General features: G+C 42.2%; 1 protein-coding gene across 3 annotated transcripts in view; it reads left to right on the top strand.

Moving 5' to 3' along the window:
* MAP4K3 (mitogen-activated protein kinase kinase kinase kinase 3) overlaps positions 1–25,821 on the top strand; it is a 363,843-nt gene that overhangs the window by 281,455 nt on the left and 56,567 nt on the right. For all 3 annotated transcript variants that reach the window (XM_030195906.1, XM_030195907.1, XM_030195905.1), the window contains 4 exons: positions 4,155–4,314; positions 10,018–10,142; positions 13,804–13,845; positions 19,800–19,884. In XM_030195906.1, coding sequence (XP_030051766.1) covers positions 4,155–4,314; positions 10,018–10,142; positions 13,804–13,845; positions 19,800–19,884 — 412 coding nt within the window. The remainder of the gene's footprint in view (positions 1–4,154; positions 4,315–10,017; positions 10,143–13,803; positions 13,846–19,799; positions 19,885–25,821) is intronic.

Genomic DNA, 25,821 nt, shown 5'->3' with positions numbered 1-25,821 from the left:
ATTAAATAAGAAAATGTTTCGATATATATGGAGGAAAAGGCCACCACGGGTTAATAGAGCCACGATGTATCAAACACTAGACCGAGGTGGTATGGGAACACCCAATTTTTATCTATATCACCAAGCAGCACAATTAAGAATACTAGCTGACTGGGCTCCAGGGACAATAAAGAAATGGATGCATTGGGAGAGAGCATGGATAGGTAGGTACACGATAGAGGACATATTGTGGATATCAGGGAGAGATCTGACATCTATATTGCAGGAATTACCTATGAGTCTAAAACACCCGCTCCAAACGTGGTTACAAATTAGAAAGCATATGTTCCCGGAAAGGAAATATTACCGAAAAACAGCAATACGATGGGCGGAGGGTTTCCCACTTGGGAGATCAGAAAAGGTGTTTGATAACTGGGCAAAAGCAGGCTTATACACACTGGGACAGGTATGGGCGGAGGGCAATATGATTAGTTTCCAGGAACTTCAAGAAGAGTATGGTCTATCGGAAAAAGATCTTGTTTATTACTGTTGTCTGCGTAATTTTATTAAAAGACGAGCACAAGATGAATTAGATCTAGAAGAGACAACTCTTGAATTAGCAATGCGTAAGGGAGGGGGCAGAGGTAGTATCTCCCGGATATATCTTGCACTATTGGGCAGGACAGACCCTCAAATTTTTTATCATAAGAAATGGGAAAACGTTTTGCAATGTACACACCCTAGAACAATTTGGATGAGCAATTACAAATATCTGCTCAAGGCATCCCCAGCACAATCTATCAATGAAAATGGCCATAAGTTATTGTACTGGTGGTATTATACCCCAGATAGATTGCAAAAGATATATCCGGGGACCTCGGGAAAATGTTGGCGGGGATGTGGCCTTCAGGGCACGTTTTACCATATTTGGTGGACATGTCCGAAGGTGGAATTGTTTTGGGAGGCAGTAGTGAAGTTGGTAAATACAGTATTGCCTCAACCATACCCAAAGAAAGCAGAACATTGCCTCCTCCATTTCCGGCCTAGCTCAATACCCAGTGGACAACATAGATTGGCTACTCAATACTTTGTAGCGGCCAAGATAGCCTTAGCCCGAGCCTGGAAACAAACTGAAACACCAACACTACAACTGATAGCTCGCAGAGTGGACTTTCTGTATCAGATGTCGAAATTGACTGCTAAGAGGAAAGGCACTATGAAAGTATTCACGAACATTTGGTCAATATATGAACAATCTCAAGAATCAGAAGCAACACCACTGACGGAGAAAGGGAGGGGGGGAGGGGGACCATGAACAAAAATTGGTTACTGATATTGGATGTTATTTGGTTATGATTGTAATTTGCTAAATTGCCAATAAAATATTGGGAAAAAAAAAAAAAAGATAACTGATTAGACACACCTCTTGCTGTTTGAATGGGCTCTTCTTGAGGGCAGGCTCTTTTGTTTGTTTGTTTGTTTGTTTGTTTTTTGTTAAACTGCTGGAGCTTGTGTTTCCTTAAACTTGGATTTCAAATAAGCAGCTTATATGGCTATGCAAACATAGTAACATAGTAACATAGTAGATGACGGCAGAAAAAGACCTGCATGGTCCATCTAGTCTGCCCAAGATAAACTCATATCTTGAATTTGTACCTGTCTTTTTCAGGGCACAGAACGTATAAGTCTGCCCAGCAGTATTTCCCTCCTCCCAACCACCAGTCCCGTCTCCCATCACCGGCTCTGGTACAGACCGTATAAGTCTGCCCTCCCCTATCCTAGCCTCCCAACCACCAACCCCTCTTCCCCCCACCTGCTCCGCCACCCAATTTCAGCTAAGCTTCTAAGGATCCATTCCTGCTGCACAGGATTCCTTTATGCCTATCCCACGCATGTTTGAATTCCGTTACCGTTTTCATCTCCACCACCTCCCGCAGGAGGGCATTCCAAGCATCCACCACCCTCTCCGTGAAAAAATACTTCCTGACATCTTTTTTGAGTCTGCCCCCCTTCAATCTCATTTCATGTCCTCTCGTTCTACCGCCTTCCCATCTCCGGAAAAGATTTTTTTGCGGATTAATACCTTTCAAGTATTTGAACGTCTGTATCATATCACCCCTGTGCCTCCTTTCCTCACATCTGTTTTCTAGTACTACTGTATCTATTAAATGATGCTGCTGAAACTCTTTACTTCATTTCCAGGTGATGTGATTAAAAGCAGGTAGCATAACTGGGTTTAAAAAAGGTTTGGATAGTTTTCTGGAAGAAATGTCCATAAGTCAGTATCAAGATAGACCTGGAAAAAGCCATTGCTTATCCCCGCTATCAAATAGCATGGAATCCTGCTACTTATTGTGATCCTGCTGGGTACTTATGATCTTGGGTTGACCACTGTTGGATGTTCTTACGTACTTCCATCGGTCATCTTCACATCCCTTGTTCCTGTGAAAATGGGAAAATAGTAAAAATTCAACCCAGAGGGGGGCAGGGAACTGTAGTCATTGATGGTTGCATTAGGTGAGGGTCTGTATGCTTGATGGTACAGGGGACAATGGGCAGGGCTGCCGAGAAACTGAGCCAGGTCCAGGGCAGGGCTGCTCCCCCCCCCCCCCCAGGATCATCGCCGCCACTCCCCAGTCCTAGGATTATCGCCGCCGCCGCTCTCCCCCTCCTAGGATCGTCCAAGCAGCTCCCCCTCCTAGGTTCGTCACCGTAGCCCCCCTCCTAGGATTGTCGCCGCCGCTCCCTTACCTCCTAGGATCGTTGCTGCCACTCCCCTCCTAGGATCGTCATTGCCGCTCCCCTCCCTCCTAGGATCGTTGCCGCCACTCCCCTCCCTCCTAGAATCATCGCCGCCGCTCCCCTCCCTCCTAGGATCGTCATTGCCGCTCCCCTCCTAGGATCGTTGCCGCCACTCCCCTCCCTCCTAGAATCGTCGCCGCCGCTCCCCTCCCTCCTAGGATCGTCGCCGCCGCTGCCCCACTCTTACGATCATCGCCGCCACTCCCTTACCTCCTAGGATCATCGCTGCCACTCCCCTCCCTCCTAGGATCGTCATTGCCGCTCCCCTCCTAGGATCGTTGCCGCCACTCCCCTCCCTCCTAGAATCGTCGCCGCCGCTCCCCTCCCTCCTAGGATCGTCGCCGCCGCTGCCCCACTCTTACGATCATCGCCGCCACTCCCTTACCTCCTAGGATCGTCGCCGCCGCTCCCTTACCTCCTAAGATCGTCACCGCCACTCCCCTCCCTCCTAGGATCGTCGCCACCGCTCCCCTCCCTCCTAGGATCGTCACCACCGCTCCCCTCCCTTCTAGGATCGTCACCACCGCTCCCCTCCCTCCTAGGATCGTCGCCGTCACCTCCCTTCCAGGATCATCCTCCCTCCCCCCGCAACTGCAAATTCCTTGGCTGGCAGGGGTGCCGGCGGGGATCCCAGGGCCTCAGCAGCAGAAGAGGTCTTCCTCCAGCGCTGCTCTTCACTCTGCCCTGCGGCTGCTTTTTCTCCTACATCATGCATGCTCAGTTTCAAAACTGAGCATTTATCCCCGCCAGCCAAACCTGAGGCCCTGGCCTGAAGTTCTGCTGTGTCTGCTCCTCCCCAGTCCGGTTCCCGTCAGGAGCAGGAGAAAGAGAGGGACCCTGGTGCCAAGCCCCATTGGAGGCTCAGGGAATTTTGCTCCGCCCTGCCCCACTCTGGGCAGCCTTGACGGTGGGGGTAGGAGGTTTTGATGGTCCATAGTGATTGATGATGAGCTCACAATAAATAGCATATGAGGAGAGCATACCAGGCTATTTAGCATGCATTTGTTCAGTCATTATTTGCATATGATACTTTTTCGTTACATGCATGAGAATGCTAGTTGTAATGTTTCAGTGCACATGATAAAGCCTTATTACCTACTGTGCACACAGAAGACCATTGCCATGTAAGTGAAAGTTTACTGTAGGCCCCAAAACTTCCAAATATGGAAACATTTCTGATCTTGGCAGTTTGAAATTTTTTTTAAGGTGGTTGTGATAGATCTATACAGTATTCTGGTTTTCTATTCAATTTCTTGAAGGTTTATTGCTAGTTATATAAAATATTTATTTATTTTGCATACTGTGGTAATTTTTTGTATATGGTTTATCAAATAAACTTTTTAAATACAGAATCTTTTTATCTGTAATTTCAGCCAAAGTCCATCTACACACCACAGGAAATCCATTCTGGTGACGAAGATAATCAAGGAACTATCAAGAGGTGCCCTGTGTCAGAAAGCCCAGCACGACCAACATGTGTACCACCAAGACCACCACCACCTCGGTTGCCCCCACAGAAGCCAAATATTTTAGGTAATGAAATTATAAACATGAATGGCAATGATGGCCGTGCACAAATCTTTAAAAAATGGAGGAAGTGCCTGAAAAATTCACATTCTAGCACAATCAAGTGATTTTCTAGTTACCTGCTCCTACATAAAGCATTGAACTTTGTGTGTGGTAACTTCTTTCTTAATTTAATAATTTAAAAGAGCTTGTCTAGAGGCCATATGCTATACAAACAAAATAAGCTTAATATCTGTGTTTCTATTCCAGTGATATTACTGAAAGTTTAACACAAGGTGGCCCTAGTCTGAACATGTTTCAGTGTGGTGCATACCATGCCAGTTATAAAATTCCAAAAAGTATAATATACATGGACCCCAGGTTGTTTCAAGTGAGTTTTGCCTGTAGAGGCTTGATATGGCAGCTGATAAGAATTGTAGTTGAAATTGTTAAACCTCACAGTATTAGTGAAACTGAAAACACTCTGGATAAAATCTCTCAGTGAAAAACACAAATAGAAATTCACTGAAGGAGATAATAGAATTCCAAGGAGATAGTCCAATAGGATTCAACTATGAGCTTTTGTGGGGAATTATACATTCTAATAAGAGGGGAGGAGCTATGTCCCTTTCTCCCCCAAGAGAGGATCCAGAGAAGAGCTTCCTCTATTAGAGGAAGTCGAGCAAAGAAGGATATACAAGAGCAGTAAATGGTTAGGCTCACTTGGGGTCCACCAGATCCTTAGCTCCCCGCCAGAGGGACTAGGGAGATGTAATAATTCTAGTGGTTCTGGGTCCCTCCCTGCTCTCCCATTACCACTTCTCTGTCTCTGTTCTTCCCTAGCCTCTTTTTTTTTTTAATCATTTATTTATAATTTTTCATTTTACATGGGTCACTTGCAAACAGTAATACAGAGATGACTGCACATTAATACAAGATAAGAAGAAAACAATCCCAACTAGATATATGGATTATATACAATCTTTCTCTTTCTTAGACCACAAAATGAAGAAAAATAGGGAGAGTGAGATAAGACAAGGAGATCAATTAAACAGTAAACAGAAAAAAGAAAACATGGTATTAACCTGATTATCCCCAGATATTGCTCATCTAATTCATTATTCCACATTGGTCATCTGATTGGTTTCTTCAAGACCAAATACGGTGTATAGTCAGTTCATTTCATTGAGAACATACTTATTGTCCAGATTTTAGTTAGAAATAATACATCTGATTACATTCTCTGTCTTTTAAAAACCAGAAATTATTTAACAATACATATACTCAAGTCTCTAATTCAAATCCCACTGATTAAAGCAATCCCAGTTTTCACAGGCTTCACTCCTTTTGAAGTAATAATTAAGGAAATATTTCTGAGGAAAAGATTTTTTTTTTTTTATAAACTACATCCAGGAACTTGTCCAAATCTTTTTTTTTTTTTTTTTTTAAGCCCAGCTATGCTAACTTTTTTTACCGTATCTTCTGGCAATGAATGCCAGATCTGAACAATATATTGAGTTAAAAAAATATTTTCTCCTATTTGTTATTGCTTTGTGTAATTTTGTGGCATGTTCCCTAGTCTTTTTACTTTTTGAAACAGTAAACAATAGATTCTCATTTACTCACTCCACTCAGGATTTTGTAGCCTTCTAACATGTCCCCCCTTAGCCATCTCTTGTACAAGCTGAATAGCCCTAATCTCTTTAGCCTTTTTTCTTATGACGGTCATTTCATCCACTTAATCATTTTTGTCGCTCTTTTCTATGCCTTTTCTAATTTCACTGTATTTTTCTGAGATGCAGCATCCAGAATTGCACACAGTTTTCAAGGTGCGGCTTCAACATGGAGTGATACAGAGGTTAATGTTAATATACTTCAAATTACCCACTTCAATCATTACAAAACAATTTGTTAGTATACCCTGGTAAAAATATTATGAAAAGGAGACCTGACATCGCAAAGCATTCAGAGTGCTTGGAATAAACTGCATGATTTATTAAGAAAAGAATTACTACTTTTTTAAAATCTTTCAGTAAAGGTCTAGGACTAGTCTAATTTACGTTTGTTTAAATGATGATATTGTTTTTTTATTTTATCTGTAGATTGTTTTCTGGTTTTTGTGTATATATTAATCTCTCAAGTACTCACTACTTACTCAGATAATCATATCTTTACCATACAGCTTTTATTTGGTTAACATCAGAGGATATAAACAACCTTCACATATAACATATACCATAAAGCAACCCCAGTATTCCTTAACTACTAGCCCCTCATCCGCTCACAATCACATAGATCATCCATATATCACTCATTCACCCCCCCCCCCCATTATTAAATTCTGCATATCCCAATACATCTTTACATAACGTAATATATAGTCTCAATGTTACATAAAAATGGGATAAACCACGCGTCTGTCCAGATCCAACTCCTTCCGAGTTTACTTGCAATCACTTCAAGCAGTGATAATAGGCATATTGACTATAGCCAAGTCCACCATGAAAGCCTCTTCTTTCTCTGCTGGATTGGCTACTTCCTCAGAATTGTAGCATATATACCATCTTGATTGGGCCTACTCAAGGAGAGGGTATATAAAGCTTTTAAATAATAAAATACGTGAATATTATGATTTTGTTTTATTCTCTATTTCCTAATAATTTCTAACATTCTGTTTAATTTTTTGGCTGCCACTGCACACTGAAAAGATTTCAATGTATTGTCCATGATGACATCTAGAACTTTTTGCTAGGTAGTGATTCCTAATTGTGAAACTTAGCATCATGTAACTTTAATTTGGGTTATTCTTGCCAGTGTGCATCAGTTATGCACTTGTTCACCTTAAATTTCATCTGCCATTTGGACGCCCAGTCTTCCATTCTCATAAGGTCCTCTTGCAATTTTCAAAGTCCATATGTGATTTAACAAGTTTGAATAATTTTGTGTCAGCTGGAAATTTGATCACCTTACCCCATTTCCAGATCATTTATAAAAACATTAAAAAGCACCAGTCCCAGTACAGATCCCAGTGACATTCCACTATTCACCCTCCTCCAGTGAGTGAATTGGCCATTTAACCCTACCCTCTGTGATCCATCTTTTAAACAGCTCCCAGTCCACAATGGAAATTGAACTCTCTTCCCTGTGTTAATCTAGATATACTACAAGAACTGGCTCACCTTTATCTACAAGTTTGTTCTATACGTTTTCCTAGAAGTGGGATGTTAGATACTAGCCAGTAACTTTCCAGCTTGTCATGGTCAAGGTTGTTCAGGGCTCACTACTGGCCATTTTAATGCTGTTGGTAACTACCTATTAGAAAGAGGAGCGTTAACAATTTTGTGTCGGCTTTGAAACCTCTGCATACCAGGTATACTGTCTTTGATGGACAGGTGTCAAGGGAACAGGTGATCAGTTAACAGCCTCTCAAGGATGTTGTCAAGACCCTTTTTTGTGGTTTGTTAAGAGAGTCGCATATGGCTATGTATGGAAAGGCCAAGCTTGTGTATTCCCGGTTAACTGACAGGAGAATGTAGATCCTGGTGGCGACTTTAAATTTTTGTTAGCAAATCATTGCAGTTCAGTTTTGACTGGACAGTCTGGTTCTATTGTGGTGATTTCAGTAGGCCAGTGGTCTCCATCCTTTTTTTTATGTAAGGGGCCACAAAGTCAATATGGGAAATCTCCGAGGGCCACAACAGTTTCAAGCTTGCTCAGATGGGATTTTAAACACTAGTAGCAATATTGATTCTACATCACTTCAAGGATATATGTTTGTTCTGCAACAAATCAAAACACAAATGTTTGGGCTGCAAATCCCTATAAAAGACCCCCCCCCGCCCAAAAAGGAAATGTTTCATTCCTTGTATATAAATCATTTTCCATGCAGTCTGCAAATTCTGCAGCTTAAAAAGGAAATTATCACTCCAGTTTACTATATGGAACTATATTGGGCCCTTTTACTACAGTGGGGTTGTCAAGAGGCATCGAGGTCTAGAAGGACTGCTATCTTGGTGCTGTTAGGCCTGTGCTGGACTGCTGGAGCAGAGGTGCAGAAGGGCAGCGTTGGAACCCAGGCTGAGATCCGCCCACTTATTTTGTGAGACTTCAGGGCTTCAGGGAGGTGGATGGAGCAAAGGCCCTGTGAACCTAGAAATGTTCAGAGCTGTGAGGCAGAAGCAGGACAGATTCAACTATAGCACGAAATGCCCAGCTACCACCAGGGGTTATCCCATGGCCAGTCAGAGGGTCTATCCCCAGCACAGCTCAGGTGCGCCTGCACCTGCCACTTGTGCTGTACACTAGCACCCTCCTCACACCGACTGGGTCACAACCACCTCTGGGCGAAGTCTCCCACTCTCCAATTATCCCCAGTGATTTCTCGGTTACTGGAGCCACTCTCCCAGTGGTCCCACAGTTTCCAGAAAGCACTCATAGACCCAACACACAAACCACCAGGATTCTTTATCAGTCCAGACAGAGAGACAGTAAACTAAATATTATTTATAGTCTTTTATAAATCAAACAGTGGAACAAAGTAATGCAAATAGCAAACAATAACAGGTAACTGAAATATGAATCAATTATAACACTAACTAGACAGTTGCATGCTTCCTAGCAAGTACCTGGGGATATCAGGACATATAATTCACCGAGCCTCAGCAAAGAGATCTGTCTCTCTTTTCTCCTGGGCTAAGACTGAAGCAACAGCCAGCAACAACTGCTGGATAACTTCAAACCCCAGGCCAATCAGAGCCCAGTCAACAAGTTGTAAAAGCATACTGCTCACAGTACTGTATATTCACTTCTTCACTAAGTGAACCTAAAAGAGGGTGTGCAGTTTTCTCTAACAGCTTTAACATAAACATGCACCACCTGTTGGCCAAACTAGAGAAATTCATTTCAAGAGTTAATAAAGGCAATTTTACAGGTTTAAAACACACTGTTCTGTCACAAGCAGATGCTGAAGTGAGGCTCTTCTGGGTTGGGTTGTGCGCATGTGCACACTCCAAGCAAATGCCGGTTCATGCTAGTAGAAGAAGGGGCCTCGTTTGGGGCCTAAAGAAAAGCCACAGGTAAAGAGAGCATGGGGGGAAGAGTCTGGGGAAGGCTCCTGGTTGTTGGTAAGTGCTATTTTTCAGAGCAAGCAAGACTCAAGTATGGGCCACGTGTTGGAGACCACTGGCATAGTTTTTTGACAGGACTGTTGACCATTCTCCCAACTGCTTGAGAGCTGCAGTGGACAACTACAGAGGCCACATGTAGGAGACCACTGCAGTACACTGTTTAGTATGCCAGATAGATTCTTGGTTGAATTTGGAAGACTGCTCAATTCAGCAAGGGAAGCAGTATATTTTGGCTGCTGTTAAGGCTTGACAATACTTTGCCATGTGTTTCCTACAGTTTAGCCTGTCCTCATCCAGGAGAGAGATGATATCTCCTTTCCAATTTTTGTTCTTGGAGCTTAATTTTGGAGAGGACCAATGTGAGTATTTGTGGGTGGAGATTGACCTTTTTCATTAGGGCCGTAGCTATGTGTGTATTCCAAATATCAACCTGCTCTGATACTGGTTAACCTTTTCATACACATGGAGATAGAATAACGCCTCTACATTTTTTTTTAAATAAGAAAAACAATAGAGTAAAATCCTTAGACACCATTTGATATTACTGTTTTTAGACTAGTGAATATTTGTAAAATGATATTAACTTATTATGTTTCTTGTTAAGGTAATGGAGTTGGCTCTTTCCAGTTAAATGGAGACGGAGAAAGTTCTTCACTTCTACAGCAGAGTGAAAACAGAAGTACTAATCCCCCAGGTGTTCCACCACGGAAAGACAAGAAAGATATACCGGTTCGTTTTAAAGCAATAAAAGCTTGTTAAAGTGTTGTTTGGAGTCACTAAGCTCTGTAATACAAAACTATTAATAGGGATGTGCATTCACTTAGCCGAAATTGTGTGGCGGAGCCGGTGGGGGGAAGAGGGGTTGGTGGTTGGGAGGCGAGGATAGTGGTGGGCAGACTTATACGGTCTGTGCCAGAGCCAGTGGTGGGAGGCGGGACTGGTGGTTGGGAGGAGGGGATAGTGCTGGGCAGACTTATACGGTCTGTGCCCTGAAAAAGACAGGTACAAATCAAGGTAAGGTATACACATATGAGTTTATCTTGTTGGGCAGACTGGATGGACCGTGCAGGTCTTTTTCTGCCGTCATCTACTATGTTACTATGTTACTTGAAACGACATGCCCCCTGAAATGAAAAAAAAGATTGGCGGCATTAGTATTCAAGGGGCTCCTGCCCAGTTTTAAACCCTGCTGAGCTGGCTGGCTGGCTACTGATATTCAACGGCACTTAACTGAACTATTGCAATGTGCTTTATTTTATGGTTAAATTCTAGACATTTAAAAAAACTTCAGTTTATTTATTTCAGTACATTTATACCCCGCCTTTTGCCACAGTGTTGCGGCCCCAAAGCGGCTTACAATGAACTTATTAAAAATAAATAATAACAAATACAGTTTATACAGAAAACTGCTCCGAGAATGATTTTTAAAGTAAACAAGTTCACTAGCGTCGGTGGCTACACTGGCTTCCAGAAGTCGAATGTATTTTGTTTAATGCACATATTACATCATATTATTTACGGTTCCACTGCTCAGCTGTTAGTTACCATGATTTCTAAAAATGAGCATTCCTGTAGTCTTCAGGATAAGCTTATTCTTAGTCCTCCTTGCTTTTAGTAAAATTTGTTTTTTTGTGAATAATCAATACCAATTTTTCTGTTATTGCTATTCCTGAATGGAGCTCTCTTCCATGGGTTATTTGAGTTGAGCTGAACTATTTGAATTTTTTACAAGAAGCTTAAACACACTTATTTGAATGAGAATTAATTTCCTCTTGATTAATTGTATTGGACTAATATACTGAATTTCTATTGTTATTCATGTTCACTTTGTATTTTCCTTTTTAACTGTACACCACGTTGAACCCTAATTTAGGGGAAACAACAGTTTGAAGTGTAACTTGACATTGACATTTGCTCTAACCAGCCATTCCCTAACAAGCTAGGTTAGGGACTGCCCAGTGGTGGACTTTGGATGGAGCAGCTACTTAGCAAGTTAGCGGCGATACTTAGTCTGCTAACCAGCTAAGTAAGCAAGTAAAGTTACAACACCAAAAAAGCTGTCTTAACTTTATCTGTTGAGAAGATAAGGCACCAGTCTCAGTATAGGTCTTGGATTAGGCAGTATAGTAAATTTTATTAAACAAACAAATGAGGTAAAGTTGGTAATATGATGTTAGTACAATACAAACAATACCATAATACACAGCAAGGAAGAATATTCAAATAAATACAATATGATGCCAGTATAATACCAATAAAACACGTAACAAGCAATATAACATTCAAATAGCATACACATGATGATAATTCTTTTCTATCTAGCTGAGGGGCCAAGTGCAAATATAAGATGGGGACAAGATGGGTAGTACAGAGTCAGTCTGGATAACTGGATGGGTAGCTAACCACAAGGCAAAATCTTTGTACAGTTAAACAAGATATGAGAGACTGGCCTAAGTTATAGGGTATACAAGCAGCTAGTCCAGGTGCGTACTGAGAGTATATATAGTCAGTCACCACATGCATTAAAGGCTTGTGAGAACAGCCAGGCTTTCTCCTGCTTCCTGAAGTAGAGGTAGTCTCGAGTTAAACATAGCCCCTCTGGGAGTAAGTTCTAGAGTGTGGGGGCTACTCCTGAGAAGGCTCGCTGGTAGGTATCACATTGCACAATTTCTTCTGGTGAGGGCACAGATAGTGATTCTCCTTGAGAGGACCTTAGAGGTGTCAAAGGTGTGTAGAGAGCTAACTTATTCTTTAAGTACTCTGGCCCATTTTATCTGAGGACCTTAAAAATCAAACACAGAGTTGTAAATTTAGCCTTGTAAGGTACTAGTTAGAATTAATATTCATATCTGAGAATGCAGTATGCCCTTAAATTTAAGTAAATATTGGATGGTACCATATTTTCTATAGTTACTTTATTATCACTTATTTTTCATGCAAATTGTAAGAATTTGTAACTGTTATGGACTACTCAGCTGTTCATTCTTTAAGGCAGGTAAGATGTATACCATTGTAAGTGAATAATAATAACTGTATTCTATGGAGTATTTATAGAGATTGATAGATAAAATAAGATTGCTATTGATTTGTTTGCACAGTGAGCCTCTCATTATAAACCTTTAGCTCTACATTCAAGTTAGGTTTTATATTCTGAAAGCCTGACGCTTGTTATTGAAAAGGACTACATATAGGCGTTGATATTCAAAGTGATTTAACTGGCCAGAAACAGTTCCTGGCTGGTTAAATTGCACGTTCGAGATTAACCAGTCATTTTCAGCATTGCTTAACCAGTTAGTGCAGCTGAAAATGACCGATTAGCGCTTGAAGCAAAACTGGCTATTTTGGGGACATTCTGGGGCCACACATAACCAGCTATGATGTATCTGACTCTGTAAACCTGGAAATTCAATGCTAAAGCCCAGATGTGACCAGACATTGAATTTCCAGGCATCAGACCAGTGGAGGTCAGCAAAACATTGATTGCCACTGGCTGAGTTTTGGGCCCTCAATCTTACTTTCTCTTTGCGCTCTATTCCCCACTCTTGTGTACTCCGTTCCAGTCCATAATCTGCAGGTTCTTTCACTGTGTACCTGCCATTTATGCTTTCACATTTACTTACTGCTTTCACTAGTGTTTCTCCCCCCCTCCCCCAGTCTCTCACCCTTTCCAGTCCTAGGCCTTGCCCTGTTCAAGAGAGCTAATAAACTGGGAGACAAGAGAAATTGCCTTTTTGGAGAAAAGTGCTTCCTATCTGTACAGCTGCTGCTCTAGTTATGCTGCCCAGAGACTGCAATACACAGTGAGCAAGCAAAGCAGATGCATTAGGACATGTGTGTTCTCAACCCAGTCATAAGGGCACACCCAGCTAGTCAGGTTTTCAGGACATGCACAATGAATATGAATGAGAGAGGTTTGTATGCACTGCCTCCTTGATATGCCTATGTATCTTATGCATATTCATTGTGGATATCCTGAAAATCAGGCTGGCTGGGTGTGCCCCAAGGACTGGTTTGAGAACCACTTCACTAGGTGAAGGGAGACTAAGAATAAGCAAGTCATTTGGGGGGGGGGGGTAGGGGAAGCACCACCCACTGTGATATAAGATGTTTGTTTATACATTGTTGAGACTAGCAACTTTTTCTCTAGCATAGATGCTTTTGTCAGTAATAAAGTAGCAAAGAGTCTGTTGTTATTGTTGGCTTCTTAGAGTCATTAGACTCTTCCTATACAAACAGTTAATGTTTATCTTGTGTATTAAATTTCTTAATTATTTTATCAAAGCCAGTAACATGATTGAAACTGATACACCCATTACTTAACATTCAGTATATTTTACAAGAAATACAGGTATTGTGTGCTTAAAATAAAACTGTACGATTTATTTTCTAGAAACCTATTAGTAACGGTCTTCCACCAACGCCTAAAGTGCATGTAAGTATTTTATGTTGAATAACAGAACAGTTTCAACATGTATGTTCTTTACTGCTTTGTTTTCTGAATTCCAGTTAGAATGTTTCAGTAAATAGGCAATATGAAAATAATTACATGCTTCTGAGATGCACAAATAACAAACAAGAATTAACTTAATGTCCTTATGAAACAGATAACAAGTTCTTAATACATTCAGATTGGGACAAAAGATGCAAAAACATATTAGACGAAATAGCATCCTTATACAAACAAAAACATCACGTAGGCAAAATTCAATACCCTGGTACAACGAAGAACTAAAAACACAATCCAGGAAGCTCAAACGAGCATAGAAAAAATTAAAAGATGCACAAGCACTCAACGCATGGAAACAAACTCAAAGAAAATACAAATATGCAGCAAGACAAGTCAAAAGGTCATATTACAAATCCCAAAAAGGCCTGACTACAGAGACACAAAAAAACTATACCAACTCGTGAACAAATTACTAGACACCACCGTGCAGGACGTCAGACTCAGAAACCTGAAAGGAAGGAAGAAGACTTCGGCTGGCGGGGGATGGGGTCCCCGCCAGCCCAAGTAGGCGACGGTAGGGGGGTCCATGGCCAAATCTACGGGGGCCCTGGCCCCCATGGCCTTATAGCAGCAACGCCCCTGGGGGAGGAAACAAGTTGTTTCTTCCCTCAATTGTGCTGCTACTCTCCCTTGGTTGCCCATTTGGTTTAAAAGGGGAAACTAGGCACTTCCTCTTTATTGGGAGAAATAGGAGATCCCTTGTCTCAGGTTTCAAATCTGTAGGCCAACTGAGGAAGAGGATCTGCACAATTGTAGGAGGGAAGAACATGGTCCCATAGCTGTGAAGGGCTGATCAGTGAGGAAGACTTTCTGCTCCCTGAGCCACTGGCTCATCCCTTAAGAGGTGGTCATGTGCTCCTTTTTCACTTCTCTCTGGTGTCCAGCATCACCCCCTCTCCCACTGCATCTTTCTCCCCACCTCCAACCCCCATGTGGTCCAGTGTCATCCCCCCCCCCCCCCCACCAGTGTGATCCAGCATCTTTCTGCCCCCCCCCCCATGTGATCCAGCATCTTTCTTCTCCCCTTTCACATGATTCAGCATATTTCTTCCTCCCACCCCCCACGTGGAGTGGAGGAGTGGCCTAGTGGTTAGGGTGGTGGACTTTGGTCCTGGGGAACTGAGGAACTGAGTTCGATTCCCACTTCAGGCACAGGCAGCTCCTTGTGACTCTGGGCAAGTCACTTAACCCTCCATTGCCCCATGTAAGCCGCATTGAGCCTGCCATGAGTGGGAAAGCGCGGGGTACAAATGTAACAAAAATAAAATAGATACTATTGGAGATTCTACATGGAATGTTGCTACTATTGGAGATTCTACGTGGAATGTTGCTACTATTGGAGATTCTTCATGGAATGTTGCTATTCCACTAGCAACATTCCATGTAGAAGGCTGCGCAGGCTTCTGTTTCTGTGAGTCTGACGTCCTGCACGTACGTGCAGGACGTCAGACTCACAGAAGCAGAAGCCTGCGCGGCCACATTGCTGATCTGCAAGGGCCGACTTCTAGTGGAATAGCAACATTCCATGTAGAATCTCAAATAGTAGCAACAGTGGAGGAGTGGCCTAGTGGTTAGGGTGGTGGACTTTGGTCCTGGGGAACTGAGGAACTGAGTTCGATTCCCACTTAGGGCACAGGCAGCTCCTTGTGACTCTGGGCAAGTCACTTAACCCTCCATTGCCCCAGGTACAAATAAGTACCTGTATACAATATGTAAGCCGCATTGAGCCTGCCATGAGTGGGGAAAGCGCGGGGTACAAATGTAACAAAAACAAAACATGGTTCAGCATTACTCCTTCTCCTTATCACCTCCCCCCAGTAGTCCATTCCTCCCCTCAAATTTCCACTAGTCTCATGTCTCCTTTCCCTTGCAGTGGCTATGAACTCCAAAATGAAACAAGCACATAGCTGGCAAAGAGCCTTGTTCTGAAGTACTCAGCAGATTTTACTAGTCCCACACCAGCGAGAAATGCGAGTCAGAGGAAGCAGGACCAAAACAGTCTGTTGTCTGAGTACTTCAGCACAAGACTTTTTGCAAACTACACATTTATATCATTTTAGAGCTCACAGTCTTGCAAGGAAAAGGAGACACTGGACCAGTGGAGGTGTGAGGGGTGAGCTGGATGGGGAGAGAGAGGGGAGATACTGGACCTGCTGGGGAGGGGGAGGGTGGCACTCCATCCAGCAGCATTTGGGAGGCAGTACCCCCCACAACCCATACCTCAACCATGCCAGCTGGCTTTCCTTCTACTTTTATTAATACATGAAATACATCTGGTCTGAGCTTCCAAAATAATATTTGTAAACAGCATCCATGAGTGATTAAAACACTTAACCTTTGCAGCTGCTTCTTTTAGGTTTTTTTTTTAACCATTTACCTCATTTTATTATAGCTGCTCGTTTGAATGCTAAATGATATTGCTCTTAATTTCTATAGCGTCTTCATTCTGGTTATTAACTCAAATTTGGTCATGTTGTGTTCACTATTGCTAAGTGGCCCCAAGACTAATACCTCTCGTACTAAGTACTGCATGCTACTATAGAATAGATCTGAAATAATGCACCCTCTTAATTGGTTTCTGAACCAAGCTGCTCCTTGAAGTCATTTATTTCATCTAGGAACTTTACCCTCCTAGCATTTCCTGATGTGACATTAATCCAGCCGATAATGGGGTAATTGAAATTGCCCATTGTTATAGTGTTGCCAAAGTAGTTGGCTTCTCTAATTTCTGCTAACATTTCATCATCTGTCTGTTCATTCTGGCCAGACAGATGGTAGTGTACTTTCAACATGCACGGCGTTTCTATCCATAAAAAATGGTGCATTCTGTTTCCTCCAGAATATTTACTCTGTTTGTCTTAATGCCCTCTGTAACATAGTTCCACCCACCTCTAATTTGATCCAGCCTATTATTGCAATATAATTTGTATCCTTGTATTATAGTGCCCCTCCTCCTTCCATCAGGTCACTAGATGAAAAGGTAGACGTAACAGGCATATTAAAGTTATGTACTCTTAACTCTGCCATTTAATTTTTGGGTTCTAGCATTTGTATACAGACTTTTCCAAACATAAGAACATGAGAGTAACCATACTGGGTAAAACCAATGATCTATCTAGCCTAGTGTCCTATTTCTAACAGTGGCCAAGCCAGGTCACAAGTACCTGGCAGAAACCTAAATCATGGCAACATTCCAAACTACAATTCCCAGGGCAAGCAGTTGCTTCCCCATGTCTGTCTCAATAGGAGACTATGGATTTTTCCTCCAGGAACTTGTCCAAACCTTTTTTAAACCCAGATACGCTAACTGCTGTTACCACATCCTCCGGCAAAGAGTTCCAGAGCTTAACTATTCGTTGAGTGAAAAAATATTTCCCCCTATTTGTTTTTAAAGTATTTCCACGTAACTTCCTCTAGTGTCCCCTAGTCTTTATACTTTTAGAACAAGTAAAAAATCAGTTTACTTCTACTTGTTCTACACTATTCAGGATTTTGTAGATCTCAATCATATCTCCCCTCATCCGTCTCTTTTCAAAGCTAAAGAGCCCTAACCTCTTTAGCCTTTCTTCGTATGAGAGGAGTTCATTTATCATTTTGGTCTCTCTTGTTTGAACCTTTCCTAATGCTGCTATATCTTTTTTGTTTGTATCTTCAACATGTTTAGGAATTGACAGGGATAACTGCAGTCTCTGTCTGCTCTTCCCATGAAGGTACCTGTTTTATGGTTGCCTTTATTGCAACCTGTCCCTACTTCCCTGTTTTAATAATGTCCTTCAAACATACCACATTCTGAACTATGTGCTCCTGGGTGACTTTCAGCTTTCCCAAAGTTTCTAGTTTAAAAGCTGCTTTATCCATTCTAAGCATCAATGCCAGCAGCTTGATTCTGTCCCCTTCCCTAGAATGCGGTCCAATTCTGAACAAATCTAAATCTTTTTCCCTGCCCCATCGTCTCATTTCATGCATTGAGACTCCAGACTTCTGCCTGCCTCTTGATCCTGTATGTGGAATAAGAAGCATTTCTAAGAGTGATCTTGGAGGTTCTGGATTTAAATTTCTATCTACGATCCTAGATTTGGTTCTCCGAGATCAAGCAGGCTTATCTATTCTCACAAGTGGGTGAAGCCGACCCACGTCACCTAGCTCTCCTGTATGGCTCCTGCTACCACCACCTCTGTTCTGTAGTTGCAGTAGTCATCTGTTTTGCATAGTTGCAACAACTGCTTAGCTTATGCAGCTTGCCTGTTTTCTGACCCTGTAACAACCAGCTCGGTCACACAGTACCAGTATTTCATAGATGCGACAACCATCTGTTTTATACTGTTGCACAATCAGCTGCATTGTCTGCTGAAATAGCCAAATTTCTTCTTTACTTTCAGCAGTTGCCTACATGATCATATACTATTTAAAGCAGCTTGCTTATTTGAAATTATCTATGGTAATGCTCCTGATAAGTTGGTCTCTAGGACTTTTTTTGGCTTACATGATCAAGTAATTCTTTGTCCTCCCGTTTTTTAAAAAAAATGCATTTCTTAAAAATAGTTAAGACTACATTTTCAGCTCTTGTCCCATTATGGAATACTTTTTATCTCCAGATTAAGATGGAACAAAATTATCTGAAGTTTTAGAAAAAAATGAAAACATACCTTTTTGATCGGTCACTATAGCTACTATTCAGGAGTGCTGCTGAAATTGTCTGTACTTCATTTTATATTTTATATTTTTAAAAGTATTTTTATTCTTGTAATTCTTAATTGAATGTATTTCTTATTTATTTCTGTAAACTGCTATGAACCCTATTTAGGGAAATAGAGGTCAAAAAGTACAACATTGACTCACAGGTTGAAAAGAGTTCTATAATCCAAGTTAAAGATATTCTTTAGCTAGGGAATGCCATTAGTTTCCTATTCTGCTTGTTATTTAGCTGTAGGAGGTATTCTGTGTGGACAGTAGAATAGAAGTCCTAACTCCTTGGAGTTAATATTCCATATTAAACTATGGATAGAACTGATGCAGCTTGGAAAAGCTGTGCATGCATATTCAAGGTTTAAAGTTTTTCAGAGTTGCAAAATTCAGGTGGAAACTTTTCTCTTGTGGGCTCCATCAGTTGATAAACGTCACTTATGAGAACCTCTACCCTATTTGCCATAGAAAGCACCTGCTGTAGGTCTGTAATTGGGTTTCTTTCTTTGAACTTATTATCTTGAAAGAAAAAAAAACCTCCTGGTTTTTATTCCTATGGCATTTATAACAAGTATCAACAGCTACATTTTTTATTTATTCCTTTGAACTTATACTATTTGCTATCCAAAGTTTATATTCGCAAAAAAAGAGAGAGCTGTCAGTTGTAAAGAAACTGTCATATGATGAATCTCTTTTATCATTGGTTCTTGTTATATTATTTTCCTTTGAGCAGATCCCAAGATTGAAAGATTTTGGATCCTAGTTGTTTTATTAATATTTTTATGGAGATGAATAACTTCATTCACCCTGCTCTGGAAACCAACATCCAATCATCTAGCTATTTCTTGAGCATTGGTTTTATATGAAGCAGAATTGAAAATGACGAGGTCTGAAATGGCTTATCAGAGAAGGTGGTGGAGCCTGTCTCTGTAGCAGATTTTGATCAGCTTGAAACAGATATGGGAGGGCTCTGGTGAGAAGAGGACTGAGAGGTCAGGTAAAAGACATAGGAGAAGGAGGAGCTGCTGTTGGATTATGTATGAGTATATGCACAACTAACTAAAGTGGACAGAGCTCAAGTGGGCAGACTAGATGGGCCATTTTGGTGTTCATCTGCAGTCAGTTACTGTTTTGAAGTAGAATTTCCTATTAATAGAAAATGGTAATATATATATATATTTTTTTTTAACTTACAGATGGGTGCATGCTTTTCAAAGGTTTTCAATGGATGTCCCTTGAAAATACATTGTGCAACATCATGGATAAATCCAGATACAAGAGGTAATGATTTGGCATTTCTATATTCTCTTTCAAAGCCTTTCAACAGAAATCATTGAGTTGACTACTTTGCATTGATTACTTTCCCATAGTAATCTTCAGTTCTAAAGAGCTAATTCATATGCATTTTGAGGTGTCCTTACATTTTTGTAGAAGATTGCTGTTCTCTTTATATACTTTGTTTTCATAATGATCTGATCTCGTCCCTCAGCGTTCATTACCATCTTTATGTTAATTCCCAGATATACCCCTCTGTACCAAAGTCTTGCCACAAATCCAGTCCCGGTTCTAAGCCTGCTTTTCCAGTATCACTGGCCGGAACCGTATTTTCGAAAAAGATGGCCAGCCATCTTTTTTTTCAATAATACGGTTTAGCCCGGCCAAATGCCAGAGTTCGCCGGGGTTGAGATCGACGGTTTTGTTTTTCAGCGATAATGGAAAAAACTGCTGGCCATCTCAAACCCGGCGAAATACAAGGCATTTGGTCATGGGTGATGCCAGCATTCGTAGTGCACTGGCCCCCCTGACATGCCAGGACACCAACTGGGCACCCTAGGGGTCAGTGCGGTAAACTTCAGAAAAAGCTCCCACATGCATAGCTCCCTTACTTTCGGTACTGAGCCCCCCCCCCCCCCCCGAAAAAAAAACCCACTACCCACAAATATACAACACTACCGTAGCTCTTAGGGGTGAAGGGGGCAACTAAATTTGCTGATGACACAAAGTTATTCAAAATTGTTAAATCGCAACAGGATTGTGAAAAATTACAAGAGGACCTTACGAGACTGGGAGACTGGGCGGCTACATGGCAGATAATGTTTAATGTGAGCAAGTGCAAGGTGATGCATGTGGGAAAAAAGAACCCGAATTATAGCTACGTCATGCAAGGTTCCACGTTAGGCGTTACGGACCAAGAAAGGGATCTGGGTGTCGTCGATAATACACTGAAACCTTCTGCTCAGTGTGCTGCTGCGGCTAGGAAAGCGAATAGAATGTTGGGTATTATTAGGAAAGGTATGGAAAACAGGTGTGAGGATGTTATAATGCCGTTGTATCGCTCCATGGTGCGACCGCACCTTGAGTATTGTGTTCAATTCTGGTCGCTGCATCTCAAGAAAGATATAGTAGAATTGGAAAAGGTGCAGAGAAGGGCGACTAAAATGATAGTGGGGATGGGACGACTTCCCTATGAAGAAAGATTAAGGAGGCTAGGGCTATTCAGCTTGGAGAAGAGACGGCTGAGGGGAGACATGATAGAGGTATATAAAATAATGAGTGGAGTGGAACAGGTGGATGTGAAGCGTCTGTTCACGCTTTCCAAAAGTGCTAGGACTAGGGGTCATGCGATGAAACTACAGTGTAGTAAATTTAAAACAAATTGGAGAAAATGTTTCTTCACCCAACGTGTAATTAAACTCTGGAATTCGTTGCCGGAGAAAGTGGTGAAGGCGGTTAGCTTAGCAGAGTTTAAAAAGGGGTTGGACGGTTTCCTAAAGGACAAGTCCATAAACCACTATTAAATGGACTTGGGAAAAATCCACAATTCCAGGAATAACATGTATAGAATGTTTGTACGTTTGGGAAGCTTGCCAGGTGCCCTTGGCCTGGATTGGCCGCTGTCGTGGACAGGATGCTGGGCTCGATGGACCCTTGGTCTTTTCCCAGTATGGCATTACTTATGTACTTATATGTGGGTACAGTGGGTTTTGGAGGGATCCCATTTACCAGCACAAGTGTTACAGGTAGGGGGGATGGGCCTGGGTCCGCCTGCCTTAAGTGCACTGCGGTACCCACTAAAAGTGCTCCAGGGACCTGCATACACGCAGGACTCTAGGATTTGTTGCTGCTGTATAACCTTGGCACACCAGTTGAGACCTGAAGACTAATCTCTTTGAAAAAGTCCTTTATTTGAATAAGCACGTTTACTCACAGTTAACTGCAGATCAGAGGTTGTGCCCCACTGGCAAAGAGTCTCCCTGGTACTGAGCTTAGCAGTAGGTCAGAGCTGGCAGAATGGTGTACAATGCCCTCTTTCAGCAACATTCAAGGTAATAACTAAGTTCTCTAACGTGGGTAAAACATGAAAGGGATCTAAAAGTGGCTGACAAAAATGGCCACTACCACATGGACTACCGGAAACAAAACTGGAACACTCTGACCCAGTAGGCAGGGGGAAAAGCACCATGGAAGTAGAGCCCACTACCCTACACCCACCACAGTGCATTGCTGATGTGACTCTGCAGTGCACCTAACAGAAAAGGTGTCACACTCACCCGAGATCCACATCACAATCAGGGAAAGGCTGTCAGAGGATAGAACACATTCTGCTGTCATGGAGGTGGGTACGGCATTTGAGGCTGGCATACAGACTGGCAAAAATGGTTTTTACTTTTATTGTTTTAGTGTGGGAGGGGGTTGGTGACCACTGGGGGAGTACGGGGAGGTCATCCCTGATTCCTTCCGGTGGTCATCTGGTCAGTTGGGACACCTTTTTGAGGCTTGGTCGTGAAAATGAAAGGACGAAGTAAACCCGGCGAAATGCTGCTTAACGCCGCTTTTTTTTTTCCATTAGCGGCGAAAGCTAGCCATCTGGTAGTCCCGCCCATGCCCCGCCTTCGCTACGCCACCGACACGCCCCCTTGAACTTTCGCTGGCGAGGCGACGGGAAAGCAGCGATTCTGTCAAAAAAGCCGCTTTCGATTATACCAATTTGGCCGCTTTTGAGAGATCGCTGGCCATCTCCCGATTTATGGCCGGCGATCACTTTCGAAAATAAGCTTGAAAGGCTACATAAAGTCCCCTCATCAGAGGCTCTTCAGTCTGGACCATCGTAGAATGTCGAGAATGGAACTGAGCAATTGAGTCAAAGAATAAATCTTACTACCATTTGCCATAGCTTGTAAAAAGAACGATCCCATTGTTCAAGCAGGTTGAAAGACCAGGTCTGAAGATCCCCTTATAACAGGGATACTTCGAATCCCACTTTTCCTTTGCTCAGTGTGATAGCAGTTCAGTGTTATCAAAATTTATAGTTTACATCTGTTCATAAAGGTGTACTTCAGTTCTCCAGAAAACCATCAAGGAAAGACACCTTGGTTTCTGGAGCAGCCACCGTATCCAAGGAAGTTTCTGTGGCTGCCTCACCAAGTTCAGTTAGCTGTGGCCTAAGGATGAATCCACTGTCATATTTTTTAGCAAATCAATGATTGAGCAATCCATCACATCACTTGAAGGTCAATGGCAGAAGCTTGGTGGGAGGCAGCTCCTGCTACATGTTGGGAGCCAATCAGTGGACACCTTCTACAAGAACCAATCAATCTAAGGAATCTAAGAAGGGACCAATTGGGTGATGTCACCTCGTAGGGTAGAAACAATCAGTAGTATAAAGGCAGAAGCTGTCCTGTGCTCACCTCCTATTTAGGGTCCAGGTCCTATAAAGTAAGTGTGTGACACTTTCTCATCACTTTTAGTTGAGACTGTTGCAGTGTGTTCTTTACAGATCACCAACTACATTGTCATTACAACCATATAACCCCTCTTTTCAAGTCGCTACATTAGCTCCCCATCTACTTCCACATTTATTAAGATTCTTCTGTACATTCACAAATTACCCCTTTTCCCTTATCTCATCCCCTTAGTATGAACTATGTTTATCAGGCTATCTGTTCTTAAATCTACGCTTTCTTAATACCAGTGCCCAACTGTACACTTTCCATCTCGCTGCACCCTACGCCTAGATTAATATTACTGAGTTAATGTGACATGATCCTTTTCTAGCCATGTTTAAAACCTGCCTAAAAGCCCACCTTATTAAGCCTGCTTTTAAATCTTAAACCCTGATTTGCCTGTATGATGATAACCATGTAACGTTTAGCCATGTTTTATCAAAAACCCCATAAACGTCCTGAAAGTTTTAGAGTATCTTATATGAATGTGTTACTTAGATTGTGAGATTCAAAGCAAGGCTCTCATGTATTCATCTTTATCGCACCACATATTGCGAGCAGCACTATAGAAAAGATAAATTATAATAATGATTTATTCTTTAACTCAGTTTCATTACTCGAAATGTTTTTAGACTAACGCATGTTTGTTTTTGTTTTTTTTTTCAAAATATAATGGATTATCACAACTCTTAAAAATATCTTCCAGTATATAGTTCATCATTTAAGTGTTAAGGTGAATATTCTGGGTTAATACTCAAAGTGATTTAAGCTGGCGGGAAAGGATCCTTCCTGCTTAAATTGCACTCAGTGGGCTGGTTGCCAATATTCAGCAGCACTTAACTGAGTAGTGCCATTATTTATTGGTACTTAACTACTACTACTTATCATTTCTAAAGCGCTACTAGACGTACGCAGCGCTGTACACTTGAACATGAAGAGACAGTCCCTGCTCGACAGAGCTTACAATCTAATTAGGACAGACAAACAGGACAAATAAGAGATAAGAAGTTTTTTAAGAAGTTATTAAAGACATTCCTCTTTGCTAAGACTTACCCCTCATCTTACCATGTTGATTAAAGTATCCCTTGTACCCAACCCTATTTAGTTCACTTTGTTAGTTTCTTCCCTCCTATTTACCTCTTTATGCTTGCCTAAGCTGTTAAGATTGTACTCTTATGTAATTCTCTGTAAGCCACATTGCGCCTGCATGTGTGGGAAAATGTGGGATATAAGTAACAAATAAATAAATAAGGAAATATTAAAGTGAGGATGATAAAATAAGGATTCTGAACAAGTGAATAAGGGTTAGGAATTAAAAGCAGCATCAAAAAGTTGGGCTTTTAGCTTAGATTTGAAGACGGCCAGAGATGGAGCTTGACGTATTGGCTCAGGAAATCTATTCCAGGCATATGATGCAGAAAGATAAAAGGAACGGAGTCTGGAGTTAGCGGTGGAGGAGAAGGGTGCAGATACTACTACTACTACTACTACTTAACATTTCTAGAGCGCTACTAGGGTTACGCAGCGCTGTACAGTTTAACAAAGAAGGACAGTCCCAGCTCGAAGGAGCTTACAATCTAAAGGACGAAATGTCAAGTTGGGTCAGTCAAGATTTCCTGAATAGAGGTGTAGTGGTTAGGTGCTGAAGGCGACATTGAAGAGGTGGGCTTTGAGCAAGGATTTGAAGATGGGCAGGGAGGGGGCCTGGCGTATGGGCTCAGGGAGTTTATTCCAAGCATGGGGTGAGGCGAGGCAGAAAGGGCGGAGCCTGGAGTTGGCGGTGGTGGAGAAGGGTACTGAGAGGAGGGATTTGTCTTGAGAGCGGAGGTTACGGGTAGGAGCGTAAGTGGAGATGAGGGTAGAGAGAGAAGGAGGGGCTGCAGATCGAGTGCGTTTGTAGGATAGTAGGAGAAGCTTGAACTGTATGCAGTACCTGATCGGAAGCCAGTGAAGTGACTTGAGCAGAGGGGTGATATGAGTATATCGGTCCAGGCGGAAGATAAGACGTGCAGCCGAGTTCTGAACGGACTGAAGGGGGGATAGATGGCTAAGTAGGAGGCCAGTGAGGAGTAGGTTGCAGTAGTCAAGGCGAGAGGTAATGAGAGAGTGGACGAGAGTTCGGGTGGTGTGCTCAGAGAGGAAAGGGCGAATTTTGCTAATGTTATAGAGGAAGAAGCGTCAGGTCTTGGCTATCTGCTGAATATGTGCAGAGAAGGAGAGGGAGGAGTCGAAGATGAATCCGAGGTTGCGGGCAAATGAGACGGGGACGATGAGGGTGTTATCAACTGAGATAGAGAGTGGAGGGAGAGGAGAAGTGGGTTTGGGTGGGAAGACAATAAGCTCGGTCTTGGCCATGTTCAGTTTCAGGTGGCGGTTGGACATCCATGCAGCAATGTCGGATAAGCAAGCCGATACTTTGGCCTGGGTTTCGGCAGTGATGTCTGGTGTGGAGAGGTAAAGCTGGGTGTCGTCAGCATAAAGATGATATTGGAAA

The sequence above is a fragment of the Microcaecilia unicolor genome, chromosome 3 (genome assembly GCF_901765095.1).
Source record: "Microcaecilia unicolor chromosome 3, aMicUni1.1, whole genome shotgun sequence".
Classification (NCBI taxonomy): Eukaryota; Metazoa; Chordata; class Amphibia; order Gymnophiona; family Siphonopidae; genus Microcaecilia; species Microcaecilia unicolor.
This window is presented reverse-complemented; position numbering and strand designations above follow the sequence as displayed.